Raw genomic sequence first — 13,978 nt, 5'->3', positions numbered from 1 at the left:
CCAGGAAGCTCCAGCCGGCAGCAAGGTACGTACCACTGTTGCCGAGCTGTGATGCCTGTCTGGGTTCATGTTCTTTGATCTAACGGACCGGCTACGCATACCAACACATAGCAACCTGTCCTGGTCGGCCAATTGGCACAGAAGCGACGGGGGGAGGAGGGGGTTCATTTTTGCAGAATTTATTGAATAGCCTTGGCTAGATATTCGTATCATGCCTTGATATCCCACCCACGTACCGTGCTGTGCCACCCAATACGTCCCATAAGGATTCGCTCGTCAGCCTTTTTCGGTTCGGAATACACGACTTGACCGCCTCGATGGTATTTTGAAGACCCATGTGATGCTATGGAATGTAATGTGTAAGAAATATGCAAGTTGAGATCGCTTGGAAAATCGTCAGCCTTCTTCGGCCGGTACTGATAAGTGCGAAAAATGCTGTGAGCATGAAATCAAATCATGCTCTGGCGCGGGCTGCTTGTCACCCGGGCCGAGAATTACCACTCCTCTCTCTCGAGTCTTTCCTTCAGACTCGAGCTGTCGTATTGGCCGTCGTCGAGTCTTGAGCCTCGTCATCGCCTCGATGTCTGCTGTGGTTTTCTTCTCTCGCCGTATCGTCCGTCTCGTCCGCGTCCTCTGCATACCTCGGGTACACCCTTGGCGGCGTCGCCGCATTCAGTGGCTTCCGGCCCACCAGGACGCGGGCCTTGACAATCAGGCCGTGCGATTTGACCGGGTCTCTCGCCAGACGCGCCATCTCCTTGGCCACGTTGTGGCATGCCGTCTTGACACGGTCCGGGTCCCAACCCATGTACTTGGTGAGGGGCCGCAGGCACTCGGCTTCCAGCCCGTCGATGCATACAATCAGCCACAGCTTGCCTTCGTTGGCCTCGATATTGATGGGAATCATGTGCTCCGTGAGCTTGATGTCCGTAAAGCCGGCATCCGTCAGCAGCTTCGGATTCATGTGCGAAACGCCCCTAGCCCGTCCGGCCTTGATGCCGGCGAGCGTCAGGTCCCTCGACAGTTCGTGGATCTCCGATGTCGGGGGAAACTCCGAGAGGAATTTCTTGAAACCTTGCTGGTCGTCCCATTCCAGCATTTCGATCCAACCGCCGGGGCGGAGCACCTTGAAGGTCTCCTTATAGATGAAACTCCAGTCCGTAAAGGCGGCCATCATGTGGCGGAAGTGCACCAGGTCGAAGGAGTTGAGCTCGCGCTCCCATTCGAGCTCGGCATCGTCAACCTCGAAGAAGCAGTTCATCGGTATTGACGTGGGCGCTATGGCGGATATGTCCGTGCCAATGACCTCACAGTCGGGGAACTCGTCGGCCATGCCTATCGCCCATTCGCCAATGCCCGTGCCGACGTCCAGTATTCTCTGCGGATTCTCCAGTGGTACCGTGCTCAGCTTACCATCAAAGACGTGGAGGTAGACGCGATGAATCAAGCTCATGCGGCACATTTCCCACTCGTCATTTGGGAGGTGGTAATGCGGGCCGCAGTACCGACGGCCATTTTCCCATTGATAATCCAACTCTCGCTCCATAAACGACCGGGTGGACGACCTGCAGGGGAATTTCGCAGTCAGCGTTGTGTGTCGAGACAAGACAGGCAAGGCACGGCACCGTGACGCGCGAGACTCACATATCCTGATGGTTCGGCGACGTCGTGTAAGGCATCTCGGTGCGATGGGACTCGCTCGGTCGGGGGTAATGGCTGGGCGCAAAGACGGAGAAGTTGTCATCGTCGTTTTCTTCGACATCATCGTCGTCGTTGTCATCGTCGTCGTCGACCTCCATGGCCTCGTCATCTTGCGAGTTCCACTCCTCGTCGGCCTCGTGTAGGCCCTGGGATCCCTCGTTGGTGCTCATGATACTCGTCATCTCGGTTGCGGTCTCGCTCTGGCGCAAGCGGCTTGACAAGCCATCGCTTGAGTGCGACGCGAGCTCGTCGGTGGTGGACATGCTGGACGAAACGCCTTGGGCGGGGTCTTGTCGTGTACTGGTTCCCTTCTTCTTCTTGGTGCGCCGCTTTTTGGCCATGAGCGGCGGCCGTGATCCGTCGTCTGTGCCACCCGCTGCCGAGGTCCTATCGCAGCGTTCTTATCTCCCGTGGGCGGACCTGGAACGTCATGTCATGCCCCACGGCGAAAGGGCGAGAGGGAAGAGGGGGGGCACTTTTGGTACAGCGTGCGTAGGCGGGCAAAGAAAGAATGTAAGGAAAAGAGAAGCGTCGTCAGGGTGGTGTATGTAAAAAAAGGGGTGTGTGGATTCGGCGAAGCCCAAGACGGAAAAGAGAGTGGGCGAGTTCGAAATTCCTGCCAAATCCGGGACAGTCGATCGATCGGTGGTCGTGAATGTTCAGATGTGAATCGGATCGAAGGGGAAAGGCGCAAAGACGAACAAAAGAGAGGGCGATGTACCCAAGGTAGGAGAGGTAGAGCGGGCAAATGATGGGGGAAAGGGACGAGGTCTCTCGGTGGGAGAGAAGGAGGCAACGAGGGATTGAATTGGGGGGGGGGGGGGGGCAAACGTTTTGAGGATAATCAGGCGACGAGGGGGCTCGTCTGTCGGATAGAACTGTAGGATTAATACTGAAGAGGAATGGCTGCTCCGGGGGTAGACGTCCTAGTGTGGTTTGGCTGTGGCCAGTGCAACTCTCTACATGATCCTTTGCGGGAATCCTGACAGGTGCCGGGATGGGCGCTGGCAACGGATGGATTGAAACGACGCGAGAGAGGAGAGGCTACAGGACGGAGTGGGACGGCCTCTCTGGGGTGGAGGGCAAACGAACGGTCCAGGATGCCAGGGGTCTATTCCCCGTCACTGCTCTTTAATGATATTCTCTTTTTCATGTCTTAGGCTCTGGTGGGATATGGCCGCCATATTACCAGTCCGACTGCAAGCGGTTGCAAGCTGCAATACCACGGAGGAATTGTAAGCCAACTTAGGTACGGTTCGGTACACTTGTCACTCAACTCTTGCCCGACGGAACGGAAGACCACCTGCCTCTCTAGGTACCTAGGTAAGATGCCTGAGCAAAGTACCCCCCAGCTGGCTGTTAAATCTTCATGGCGGCACTGCCATCGCACTGTCATCACCCCCCCCCCCCCAGGCTGCAATAACCACCCAGCAGCTACTGTGCCGTCCTGGACGGCTTGCTTCTCATGGCCGAAAAGGTCAAGAGAAACGGTGCTGGTTCGATCCAACATCACAAGAGAGCATCAGGGGAGCGAGAGCTACTGCAGACGTTAGAGCTCCGCCATGCACCAGTTCAGCAACCGCCTGTCAGATGTACGCAGCACGGCCGTTTCCAGTAGAATGGGCAAACGGCGGCGCACAGGCACTGCGTGCGCTGCGCCGAGCCCATGGACCAGGGACTAATACCTTACCTCCTCCATAGCCCACTGTTAGGAACCCTTCAGAGCCCTCTCCAAGGGTCCGTCGTCCCGTAAAACCGCCCCCGCTACGTCGCCCTGGTTGGTCCGCGTCGCGAGGGTCGCTGGGTCCGATTGTGGGCGCCCCAGTTCCTCCGCCAGGCTGTCTATGTCTAGGCAGTGTACCTAAAAGCGCGCATGGGGAAGGAACCATCCGCCGTTGTCGTCAAGACAAACTGGTCCCGAGTCTTCTTTATCATTACCCCCCCGGCTCTTGGGTTTCAACAGCGTCCCGCCTGGGCATCAACATCCCTCGACTACTATTGACAAGATCTTGACAGGGGAGGACGGAAATTGATCAATGAGATGCCGCTGCTGCTGGTTGCAAGCCTGTGATAATGTGCACTCATCTTTTGAGCCTACGACCATAATGGTAGAGGAGACGTACGGCCAGGAAAGAAAAAGGGGGACACCCGATATCCGTGCCGTTTCGGACCTACTTCCGATCCCGCTTCTTCTCGAGACGGTCGGTATCCGCAATGTGCAGACCCGACCGCGCGGTACCCAGAACGAAACAAGCGAAAAAGCTGCGTTGGGAAGCATTTCGCCGTCCGCCCGCGTGTGCCGAATCGGAGCCTCCATCTTATCGTCTTGAAATTCAAGGGGAGGACGGAGAAAAAGCAAACCCCATGAGCTTCGAACCATATATACGAGATGCTGGAAATAAAACGAGTGGGTAGAATCCTTGGCAGCCGACCAACTAAGATATCAAGGTACGTAGCCACCTGGGGATGTAGAAAAAAGGAAAATACATGCATATATGCCCGCCGCTGCCGGCCTCTGTAATATCTCACGGTCAACCAAGAGTAAAGTCTCCGGGCGGCACGGCCTTTCTTTCTCCTCAGCTCCATTTGGACACATCTCCTCAATCTCACCTCCTACTACTACTGGCGTCAACACAGGATCAAGATCGACCCCAGGTTCGAACTACCGTGAGAACCCGCATGCTACCCCGTTTCATACCCTCCCTCGCTTACATCCACAACCCTCTCCCACCGCCCCCTGGTCTGGTCCCAACCACAGTGTCGGTTCGCATACAGGCAGCCAGATCCGCGTCTGCACGCTAATCAGGTGTTAGTGTTGCCATTGTGTCGCAGGCCGTTGGGTCAACCTTGCCTTTTCCCAACGTGCGTGATGATCATCGTGGCCCATCGTCTAACATCATAAGAGAGGCGGTTCATTACATCTGTGAATATCCGCCGTCTGTGTCTTCGAGAACAGGAACAAGTTTGCGCCTACATCCATCTCACTTTGGTGTCTTGAAAACCAAGTGACGTTTGAATTCATTCTCATTCCCAATGACATGTTCCTCTATGATTAACACCCATACTGTGCCGTGCGCCCCTGCCGAGCGCCAGAAATGTCCTGCAAATGGCAACTCTTGTGAACCAAATCCCAGGCGTGACATTCTTGATAATTACGTCGTCTTTCGTCGCCTGCCAACATCCCTATGCGCTTCCATCGTCCGTCACCAAAGAAGGACACCTCCTATGCTCTGACGGCAAGGCCGTTGGTGCCGTTAGTGGTGCTGTTGGAACCATTGGCACCTTCAATCACCTTCCTCTTTTTCGACTCCGGGGTGGGAGGGGAGTCAGCAATGGGCTCCTGGTCCGCAGATACGTCCAGACCCTGCACGACAGGGAAAGGCGTGAGAACCGACGTGATGTCGCCCCACCATTCCTCGCCGAACTGACGGTACCACTCGACCGTGATGCGCAAACCGTCGGCGAAGCTCGTCTTCTGGTCCCATCCGAGCTGACGGAGCTTGGTGCCATCGACGGCATAACGGTGGTCGTTGAACGGCCGATCGTGGGTGTACTTGACCCACTTCTTGAACTCGTCCGTCGTGGAGAAGGGAATGTTCATCTGCTTGAGAAGATGGCTACAGAGGTCGATGTTGGAGATTTCGTCGTAGGATCCGACGTTGTAAATCTGGCCCATCTGGCCCTTATGCAAGATGGTGTCGAAGGCGTCGGCCGCATCACCTGCGAACAAATAGCGCCGGGTGGGACTTCCGTCGCCATGCAGGACAACAGGCTGGCCTCTGTTCAGCAAGCAGGTGAACTTGGGAATGATTTCTGTCCATATCAGCAGGGATCGGCTGGGTTGGGTGCAGATAACCTACTCTCGGGGAACTGGTGCGGGCCGTACACGTTATTACTGCGCACAATGATGACGGGGAGCTTGAAGCTCTTCTGGTAAGACTGGACAAGCATCTCAGCCGCCGCCTTGCTGGCCGCATAGGGATTGGTGGGGGCAAGGATGCTAGTCTCAAGGAGGTCGTCATCGTCGTCGTTGACCTCACCGTAAACCTCGTCAGTGGAGATATGGATGAAGCGCTTGATGTTGACGCTCTTGGCGCTCTCGAGCAGCACGTGAGTGCCGTAGACGTTGGTGTGTGTAAATCCGTACGAGTTGCCGAAGCTCAGATCGACGTGCGATTGGGCAGCAAAGTGGAAGATGGTGTCGATGTTGTACCGCTTCAGGCAGTTGACAACTTCTGTGGGGTTGGTGATGTCGCCGTGGACAAAGGTGAAGTTCGACTTCTCGTTGAGGACACGGGTGTTGTTCAAGGACGAGCAGTAGTCAAGTTTGTCGAAAGAGTATATGTTGTAGTGGTCAGGGTAAGTAAGAGTAAGGTGGCGGACCAGCCAGCATGCGCTTCGGGAGCCTGTTAGTATCCGACCGGAACGATTCCCTCGCCAAGACTCCGACTTACATGAAGCCGGCGCCGCCGGTAATCATGATATTCTTGACGTCGGGCAGAGGCTCAAACTTCGTAGTGCCCTTAAGCAGAGGAGCCTCTTTCCACACACCAAAGTCCTGGAAAAACTTGCCGTGTCCATTGCTGTAGGCTGGTGGAGGGTCAGCGATGCGGTGCTTCGTTCGATGCCGCCACGCGCGGCGACATCAACTAGGTTGGACGTACTGTTCGGAGCCCGGTTTTGGCCGTTGAGTTGAGTCATTTTAACAGTTGGTTGAGACTCGTCTCTTGAATTGTTTGATTGCGCGGAAGAGTGTCGGAGGAGACAAAGAAGCGGGAGGTGGGAGGAGGAGCTCTTGAGGAGTTTAAAGTTCGTGGGCGATAACGAGTCAGGCTCGGGCGAGGTTGAAGTACAAGTAGGGAAGACGAGCTGCCCTTTCAAGGGAGAGAAGGTGGCCCTAAAAAGTGAATTTTGAGCTGGATGCCCACACGCCAGGCTCATATCGGGCAATTAATCTTACCTCAGATATGGGATATCCCTATCACGTCTAAATCGATGCTATTGGCGATCTGTGCCCAACGTGTCTCACTCACACCACCCCGAGTCGCACCGAGGCAAGGGAGGTCTACGCTACGACCGCGAAGGCGTTGCGTTCGAGCCAAGAAGACCTTTGCGAAGAACGTCGGCTTGCACAAACTAGGAGGCGACGATGAAAAAGGGAGGCCAAAGGTATGAGTGAGGATTCCAAAGAGTCTGGCGAGACTTTCTTGGGTCGTGGTCTGTCCTTGTCACAAGGTGCTGCAGCGCGAGATGAGCCGTGTGGCATGGAAAAGGTCGAGGAGACCGAGACCGGATACCCGCCACCTTTAAGAAGTCCAGTCCGTGGGAGTGACAACCAAGAGTTCAAACAGCTTCGTTAGGGTGCATACGGGAACGGCCGCGGGCTGTATGTTCAATGAGATGGTGTGTGTACACTGTAAGAGGCACTCTGTAAAGGCCAGTCGGTCGGCGAACAGAGAGATCAGCAAGGGTCGAGATGATTGGCGTAAGCTCGACCGGGGAACGGAAGGCGTCGGCGGCCAGGTGTAGGTATGAACACAGGTACAGGAACAGAGAGATACCAGCACAGGCCGAGGCGTCAAGGATGGAACGAAGTTACCGGTGCGAGTTGTGATGGGTACTTTGGCCACAAGTGTTCTTGGGAGATGTACAGCGAGACAGGCGGTCCAGGTACTCGCTGTCGCAGGGCAGCTGCGGAGATGGCTACTTTCTTGCGATTGCGATCAAGTGCGGCTATAATGTCGACTCCGGATCGAGTGCAGGTAATGAGGAAGGGGATGGTGATGGATCTAGCCCGTGTGGGAGGGGAGGTGGGAGGTGGGCGGTGGGCGGCGGGCGGCGCATGAGTGCGAGATGGTGACTGCTGCTGCGACTGGTGGGAAAGTGCAAAAGTGCAGAGTACAAGTCACTCCATTCTCCTCAATCTCCAGTCACCATGAGGGAGGGGCGCACGCTGGAAGGTGGATGGTGGGGGTGGACACCCAGAGGGCCTTGGCTGGCCTAGCCTAGAAAGCAACATCTCGAAACATGACGCTTGTTGTGTTTCTGATGTACCGCGTGGTTTTTCCGCCCTTACATCTGGTTGCTTTTCTCTCCACCCTGAGGACGATTCAAGGGCAGCCTGGCACGGCATGAGGCACAGCCCATGGCGCCCTATTCTCTGTTTGTCTGTCTCTTGCGCGTTGCAACCCCTCATCTGACGACAAAAATGACCTGTATGATCGGGCAGCTAAAGAGTGGCTATGTGTCACTGCGATTGAATTCGCTATGCAGTGCCGTCGGCGATCTGAGGAACCGTTGACATCTGTTATCGCAATGGTTTCTTGGAGCAACCAGTCCGCCTAGGTATCTACAGCGTAGACGCGATCTAGGTATGTACCAAGGTTGCCAGTACGTACCGATTTGCCTAGGCTTGCGACTACCGAGCTACGTACTCTTAGGGCCGTGGATACCTCCTCGGTACTCGCGTCCCCCTTCTGTTCAATCCCAATTCCCCCATCCGTGCCGTACGGAGCCGCTCAATGTTGAGATACCGTGCAGCAACTTGACAGATGCAACCCCAATCTAACCGAGACCTCCCGGCGGAATGGGACCCGTTCTTCCACGCAAGCTAATGGGAGCTAGGGAGAGCGACTGCGTACGTTCAAGACACGCTTTCGACGGGTGTCGTGGCGGCGCAGCCGACCACGAGGCGTCGACTCTGGGTTCTGGTAGACCGTTGCTAGTGGCCATCTAATTCTCTTCTCTGATTGAACTGATATTCTGGTCTCAGCCTGCCTCAGCCATGGAATGTCGCCTGCAGCCAATGCCTTTAGGCAGGCCGCCACTTGCTTTTGCGTTTGAAGGGATCGAGTCGTGACCAGCCAGTGTTTGCGTTACCTCTCGTCCCCTTGCCTCGCGATGTCGCTGACTACACCTTCCCCAGGGAGGGTACATGGATCAAACGAAAAGATAATTAGGGCCAAAACATTCCCGGAATGCCTCTTGTGCCAATGCCCAGCTTAGAGCAATACTGGGTCCTTTTTTGAAGTCTCTGTGCGAACATGGCCTGTACGTTTCTCCCACTCTTCGCCAAGCCAGATGCACTTGCCTGTCCCCGGTCGCCAATTTTATGGGTAATAGAGCTAACCTGCAGGTCAACACAAGACGAAAGGACTTGGTCGTGAACGGCTCACGACGGGCGCCACAGACGCTGCCATGGACAGTGTCAACATTCGATATGAAGCTCTGCCCGCCGGTCACGGACACACTTACGAACGTGTCTCCGGCCCATGATGCTCCATTGGCTTACGACGATGGCGGCAGCGGAGCGTGTTGGACCGACATCCCACTTGCCCGGCGCTCTCAATGTGGAGCCGCGATAGGCATGGGCTTGACCTGCTCCGGCGCGAGTGGGCGCCGGGGGAGAGCTGGGGACATCGGGCGCGCGTCTCCTGTGGCTTACCACGGCTCATGCAAGGGTTCTCGACGCGAGAAAGTGGTGCTCGTCTTTCTAGCCCTCCGCCCTCCCCTCGATATCTCTCAGATTGGCCGATGCACCACAGCCTCGTGATGCAGGAAATGCTGGAACGCCCATAGAAGAATCGTTGCATGGATGAGAACCTATACGCGGTTACTGGTATATTCAGCCCGAGCTGCGAGGCATGTTGCACTGGATGATCTGACGATTGATTGCCAGCAAACGGAGACCGATGGTCTCTGTCGGTGCATTCGACATCAAGAGCTAATAACGTTCTGCAGGCCGGACGGGCTTGCATGCTTGCGTCTTTGATTGAGATTAGCGCAAGGGCATTGACGATCATGGATCAGGATCGTGGACGGTGTCTCTACGATGTACAACGTAGACTCGAGAGACGGATGTCTGGCACTTTCGTGCTGCATAGTACATATCCGTACATGTACGTGTGTTCCACCTACTACCTGTGCTGCCCAGTCGCGACACATGACTTATGGTTCACACGTTTCAACCGCCCAGAACCTAGACACTCAAGAGTCTCGTCAACAATTGGCCGTGGTAGACTTTGCGCCGAACGGTGGAGCAAAAAGAGACAAACGGACGGAAGACGTTGCCGTCGCAAGCCTACCACAGGCTGTGTGTACCTAGCAGGCACTGCCGCACTGAAGCAGCATTGCCGTAATGAGGTGTGACAGCGGCCAAGACAGTCTTCGTCCCCTTTCGGACTGAAAGACAGGGAAACATTGTAGCAGCAAGGACTAAGGCCGGACCACGACTGCTTGGTGTTTGTTCGAACAATGTTAATGCAGACTCTGATGTCTCAGGAAGCAAACCTTCTAAGTATAACGAGCGCCCAGAGTTATCTGTCAAACCCCAATTCCGAGGGGGCTGCCATGCGATGTAGACTCGTCGGTCGCTGGACGACAGGACAGTTGTCAAAGTTGCTGGGAACGTCCAGCCCGAGGGAACCGAGCCAGCAGGCGTACAAGCCAGGGCGGACGCTGCTTCGAAACCCTCTCTGTGTCAAGGCCATCGGCCACGGTCCACAGGGTGACGTGTGGACAAATTGCATCGGATCACAGAAGGTTCATGCTGGGATGACTGCGAGAACAAGGGAGGATATCATTAGACAAAGTTGGGGCGGTTGTAGGAGAAGGTTGGGCGCCCCTTCGGACTGCCCGCTGCGCATGAAGGATGGCCGGTCGATGTGGTTGACGATCAATGAGGCTGCGTTCGTCGACGTGGTGCAAGCCGTTCGGCAACCAATGAGTGACTACCTACCCAGTGTGACAAACCTAGCCCCCGCCCCGAGTGGTGGTGGGTCGGTCGTGGTGTCCGTCATGTTCTCTTGTCGCTATTCCAAAAGCCTTGAAGACGAGTCACAACAGACGAGAGTACCGAGCGACGGCTGGGACCATGTTCATGTTCCCAACGCCGTGTCGCTGCATACGGACATGACGGACCGGGGCTTTCCGTCGTGGTGGACTGGGATGGAGACTGGGAGAATCTTGTCTCGAGTCGCGGGTCTAATTGAATCTCGGGCGGGGCTGAAGCTTACGAAGTGTTAGTGGCTTGGCGCTAGCATCCCCCAGCACTGGCGTGCGTGTCTGTTCGAGGAAGGGGACGCCACAACCAGAAACATGTGCGGGCAGAGGGAGGCACGGGAGGCAAAAGTAGACGAAAGAGAAAAGAAGAAACGGGCGGCCGACGCATCTCGATCCTGAAATGGGCTTTTGTGATTGTAGTAGAAGCATACAGGTAGTTGGAGTGTGGTCCCCCTAAGTTGAAGGCGTTTGGCGAACTGGTGCTTCCTGCATTCTACAACACCGAATCCAGGGAAACAAATCGGTACTTACTCGGCCAGTGATGACCTACAGATACCCATCGTCCGTCCCAGCAGAGACAAGGAGAGGCGCCGGGCAGGACAGGGCAGAGCCTGGTCTGGTCTGGCCTCTTTGACTGCTGTGTAGGTGGACTGCAAGCAGACGGGATGGCTCTTGATATGGGAATCGGATTGGGTTGGACGCCTTGTCACAGGCAACGCGAGAGAGAGGAAGAGGAAGAGAGAGAAGACGCCAATGCTTGGACTGATTTCTTGGTTGTCGCGGGTGTGCTTGGGCTCGCATGCGGCCGCCTCCCATATGTGGCCTGACCTATCAACCATTTCGACGTGCTGTGCAAAGAAGTAAGTTCAATTTGCCGTCCAAGTCAAGATCGTGGTCGCTGTCGATTTCGACATCTAAAGTGGAAGAGAGCATCGAGTGCAAGCTCGCTCGCTCGCTCTTCAGTCGTCCCCGCACCCGCACACCCGCACCTTCCCTACCTAGTCTCGAGGTACCAAAGGAGGAAGTGTACATTCACTTCCCCTGGCCCCCTTCCTTCCGTCCTTCCTTGCGTCTCGTCCTCCCTCCATCTTCATCCCTTCCTATCCCTGACCCCTGCCGCTTTCAGCCCGGCGCAAATGTTGTTGGTCACTGCCTTAGCCTTAGTGTAGCACACCCATAGCAGGCGCGACTTATTGCTTGACTTCGTACCTTCTCCCACCGCGTGCCCGAGACTTTCCTTCCCAATCCAAGCCGGCCCAAACTTGAAGAAGCACCTCTGGAACGCCGCCTCGGGCCCTTCCCACTTCAAATAACGAACCAAAATCATATTTGCACCATTTGTCAATAATTCTCTCCCCTTCAATTCCGCTTGTTGCCCGCTGGAATCTGACAAGACGGCGTGCCTCCCTTCGAAGCATTCCAGACGACCCGAACCCCCGACTCCCTTGGTGGCGCTTTCAATCAAGTAGCTCATGCTTTTCTGAAATAGGACCCAAAGTCCTTCCGCTGCTCACCCATCAGCACATCTCACGCTGCGAATTACCCCTCGTTGCGCCTCAGTCGCCGTCTTGTTCACGCACACATCCCCTCGACTTGTCCTCCACAGGTACCGCGCCAACTTTGAAGTGCTCTCCGAGAGTTGCTTCAACACCACCGTTTGCCTCATACATACACAGCACGCCATGACTGACTACCGAGACGAACGGGCGGGCTCTTTTGCCTCGTCTTCTACCGACGCTGCGACTTTGCACGAGCTGACCAAGTTGGACCCGATGGAGGATAACTTGCAGAATCTCAAGTCGCGAGACGAAGAGGAGCTAGCTGCCGAGGACGAAAAGCTCTTGCCTGCCACGAATGCGAATGGGAAGGTGGAGCCCGAGAAGGCCCGTCTCACTTCGGCTGTTGTATGGATGACCGTTAACACACTTGCAACCATCGGAATCGTGAGTTTTGTGTTCCTGGCCGGAGTATTTGTGTGGCATCTAGAGAGAACACACGCTGACATTGGTTTCCTTAGGTCTTCACGAACAAGGCCATCTTCTCCGACCCGCAGTGGAAGCTCTGCCAGCTCACGTTTGCGAGCTTCCATTTCCTCGTGACGTTTCTGACGCTACATGTCCTCTCGCTGCCCACCTTTGCCTACTTCATTCCGCGCCGCGCCGCCATCAAAGACCTGCTGCCACTGTCCGTCGCCATGTGCCTCAATGTCATCCTGCCGAACCTGTCACTGGCGTTCTCTTCGGTCACATTCTACCAGATTGCGCGTATCCTACTGACGCCAACCGTCGCCCTGATGAACTTCGTCCTATACAAGGCAACTCTGCCTCGGAACGCCGTAATGACTCTCATCCCAGCCTGCTTCGGCGTCGGTATGGTTTCTTACTACGACTCGCTGCCCACCAAGGACGACAGCATCAAGACCACCTCGACTCTGGGGGTATTCTTTGCCTTTAGTGGTATTTTCGCCTCTTCTCTCTACACTGTCTGGATCGCTAGCTATCACCGCAAGCTCCAGATGTCCAGCATGCAGCTTTTGTACAACCAGGCGCCTATTGCCTCGTTCATGCTGCTCTACGTCATCCCTTTTGTCGACACTTTTCCCGATTGGGTTCACGTTCCTGGCAACCGCTGGATCATGATTGGCATGGTTGGTTCTGTTCAGCCTTAGCTTCAATCGCTCTATAGCTAACATGAAGTGCAGTCCGGTGTGTTTGCCTCGCTGATCAACATCTCCCAATTCTTCATCATTGCCCAGACCGGACCAGTGTCCAGTACTGTGGTCGGCCATCTCAAGACATGCACCATTGTCGCGCTTGGTTGGATGGTCTCAGGAAGAGCCATCGGCGACAAGTCGATCCTCGGTGTCTTTATTGCCATTGGCGGCATCATTGGGTAATTCCAAAGAACCACAAAGCTGTCCATCAATCCGCGACTAACCTCAACACAGATACTCAGTTGTCATGCTCCAGCATCAACGGAAACAGTCCAAGTAAGGCAAGCAGCAGGTCAGACAGAATATGTTCAAACTCAGCTTTTATGGCATTTCAGGAACAGGTTCTCTTTTAGAGGGCTCAGGGCAGGGGCCAAACAGATCACAATGGCGTTGAGTAGACTGAGAACGTCGGGGTTAGAAAGGGTCTACATTGATGATACCTCATTTTTTTTGTCATGGCTAGGCGTCCGGAGAACCACAAAGCTTTTGCCATTGTAGCGAGAGTGAAATAAGATCAAATTTCTTTCTTTAATGCCCTGTTGTATCTACTATTTTTTTTTTTCTTCCCCTTCTGGGTGACTTTGTACCCCACTCGGCCACGCCTGGTCCGGTCTACTAAGCCACCACCCAAAACAAATAACGCCGTACGGTGTGGTCCCTGACCATTAACACAATGCATCATTGAATCTGGCACACAACCTGGCACATAGCCTGGCACCATATTATCACCGGATGAACCAGCTGATCGGCCAAACACACATGTTTGTCTCTGCCTCTCCCCAC

At 55.1% G+C, this 13,978-nt stretch overlaps 5 protein-coding genes across 5 annotated transcripts; 1 reads left to right on the top strand and 4 right to left on the bottom strand.

Moving 5' to 3' along the window:
• Window positions 1-25: 25 nt before the first annotated feature.
• On the bottom strand, window positions 26-2,510 carry CDEST_00528 (Putative S-adenosyl-L-methionine-dependent methyltransferase superfamily). The gene is made up of 2 exons (XM_062916687.1): window positions 1,645-2,510; window positions 26-1,565 (listed from the first exon to the last, which is right to left on the bottom strand). The coding sequence occupies exons 1-2, from the start codon at window positions 2,040-2,042 to the stop codon at window positions 524-526; spliced, it is 1,440 nt and encodes a 479-aa protein (XP_062772738.1). The 5' UTR covers window positions 2,043-2,510; the 3' UTR covers window positions 26-523.
• A 2,113-nt stretch (window positions 2,511-4,623) lies between these two features.
• On the bottom strand, window positions 4,624-6,739 carry CDEST_00527 (Putative dTDP-glucose 4,6-dehydratase, NAD(P)-binding domain, NAD(P)-binding domain superfamily). Its single transcript, XM_062916686.1, has 5 exons — window positions 6,662-6,739; window positions 6,366-6,598; window positions 6,156-6,291; window positions 5,562-6,097; window positions 4,624-5,514 (listed from the first exon to the last, which is right to left on the bottom strand). The coding sequence occupies exons 2-5, from the start codon at window positions 6,400-6,402 to the stop codon at window positions 4,925-4,927; spliced, it is 1,299 nt and encodes a 432-aa protein (XP_062772737.1). The 5' UTR covers window positions 6,403-6,598; window positions 6,662-6,739; the 3' UTR covers window positions 4,624-4,924.
• Window position 6,740: 1 nt separating this feature from the next.
• On the bottom strand, window positions 6,741-7,005 carry CDEST_00526 (uncharacterized protein). The gene has a single exon (XM_062916685.1). It carries the CDS (start codon window positions 6,965-6,967, stop codon window positions 6,767-6,769), a length of 201 nt encoding a protein of 66 aa, XP_062772736.1. The 5' UTR covers window positions 6,968-7,005; the 3' UTR covers window positions 6,741-6,766.
• A 2,412-nt stretch (window positions 7,006-9,417) lies between these two features.
• CDEST_00525 (uncharacterized protein) lies at window positions 9,418-9,645 on the bottom strand (the record flags this gene model as incomplete). The annotated part of the gene is made up of 1 exon (XM_062916684.1): window positions 9,418-9,645. The coding sequence occupies one exon, from the start codon at window positions 9,643-9,645 to the stop codon at window positions 9,418-9,420; it is 228 nt and encodes a 75-aa protein (XP_062772735.1).
• A 1,929-nt stretch (window positions 9,646-11,574) lies between these two features.
• CDEST_00524 (uncharacterized protein) lies at window positions 11,575-13,978 on the top strand. The gene is made up of 4 exons (XM_062916683.1): window positions 11,575-12,425; window positions 12,500-13,129; window positions 13,184-13,374; window positions 13,430-13,978. Exons 1-4 carry the CDS (start codon window positions 12,165-12,167, stop codon window positions 13,473-13,475), a joined length of 1,128 nt encoding a protein of 375 aa, XP_062772734.1. The 5' UTR covers window positions 11,575-12,164; the 3' UTR covers window positions 13,476-13,978.

Source organism: Colletotrichum destructivum, chromosome 1, assembly GCF_034447905.1.
Source record: "Colletotrichum destructivum chromosome 1, complete sequence".
Taxonomy (NCBI): Eukaryota; Fungi; Ascomycota; class Sordariomycetes; order Glomerellales; family Glomerellaceae; genus Colletotrichum; species Colletotrichum destructivum.
Note: the sequence above shows the minus strand (reverse complement) of the source record. Positions and strands in the feature narration are given on the sequence as shown.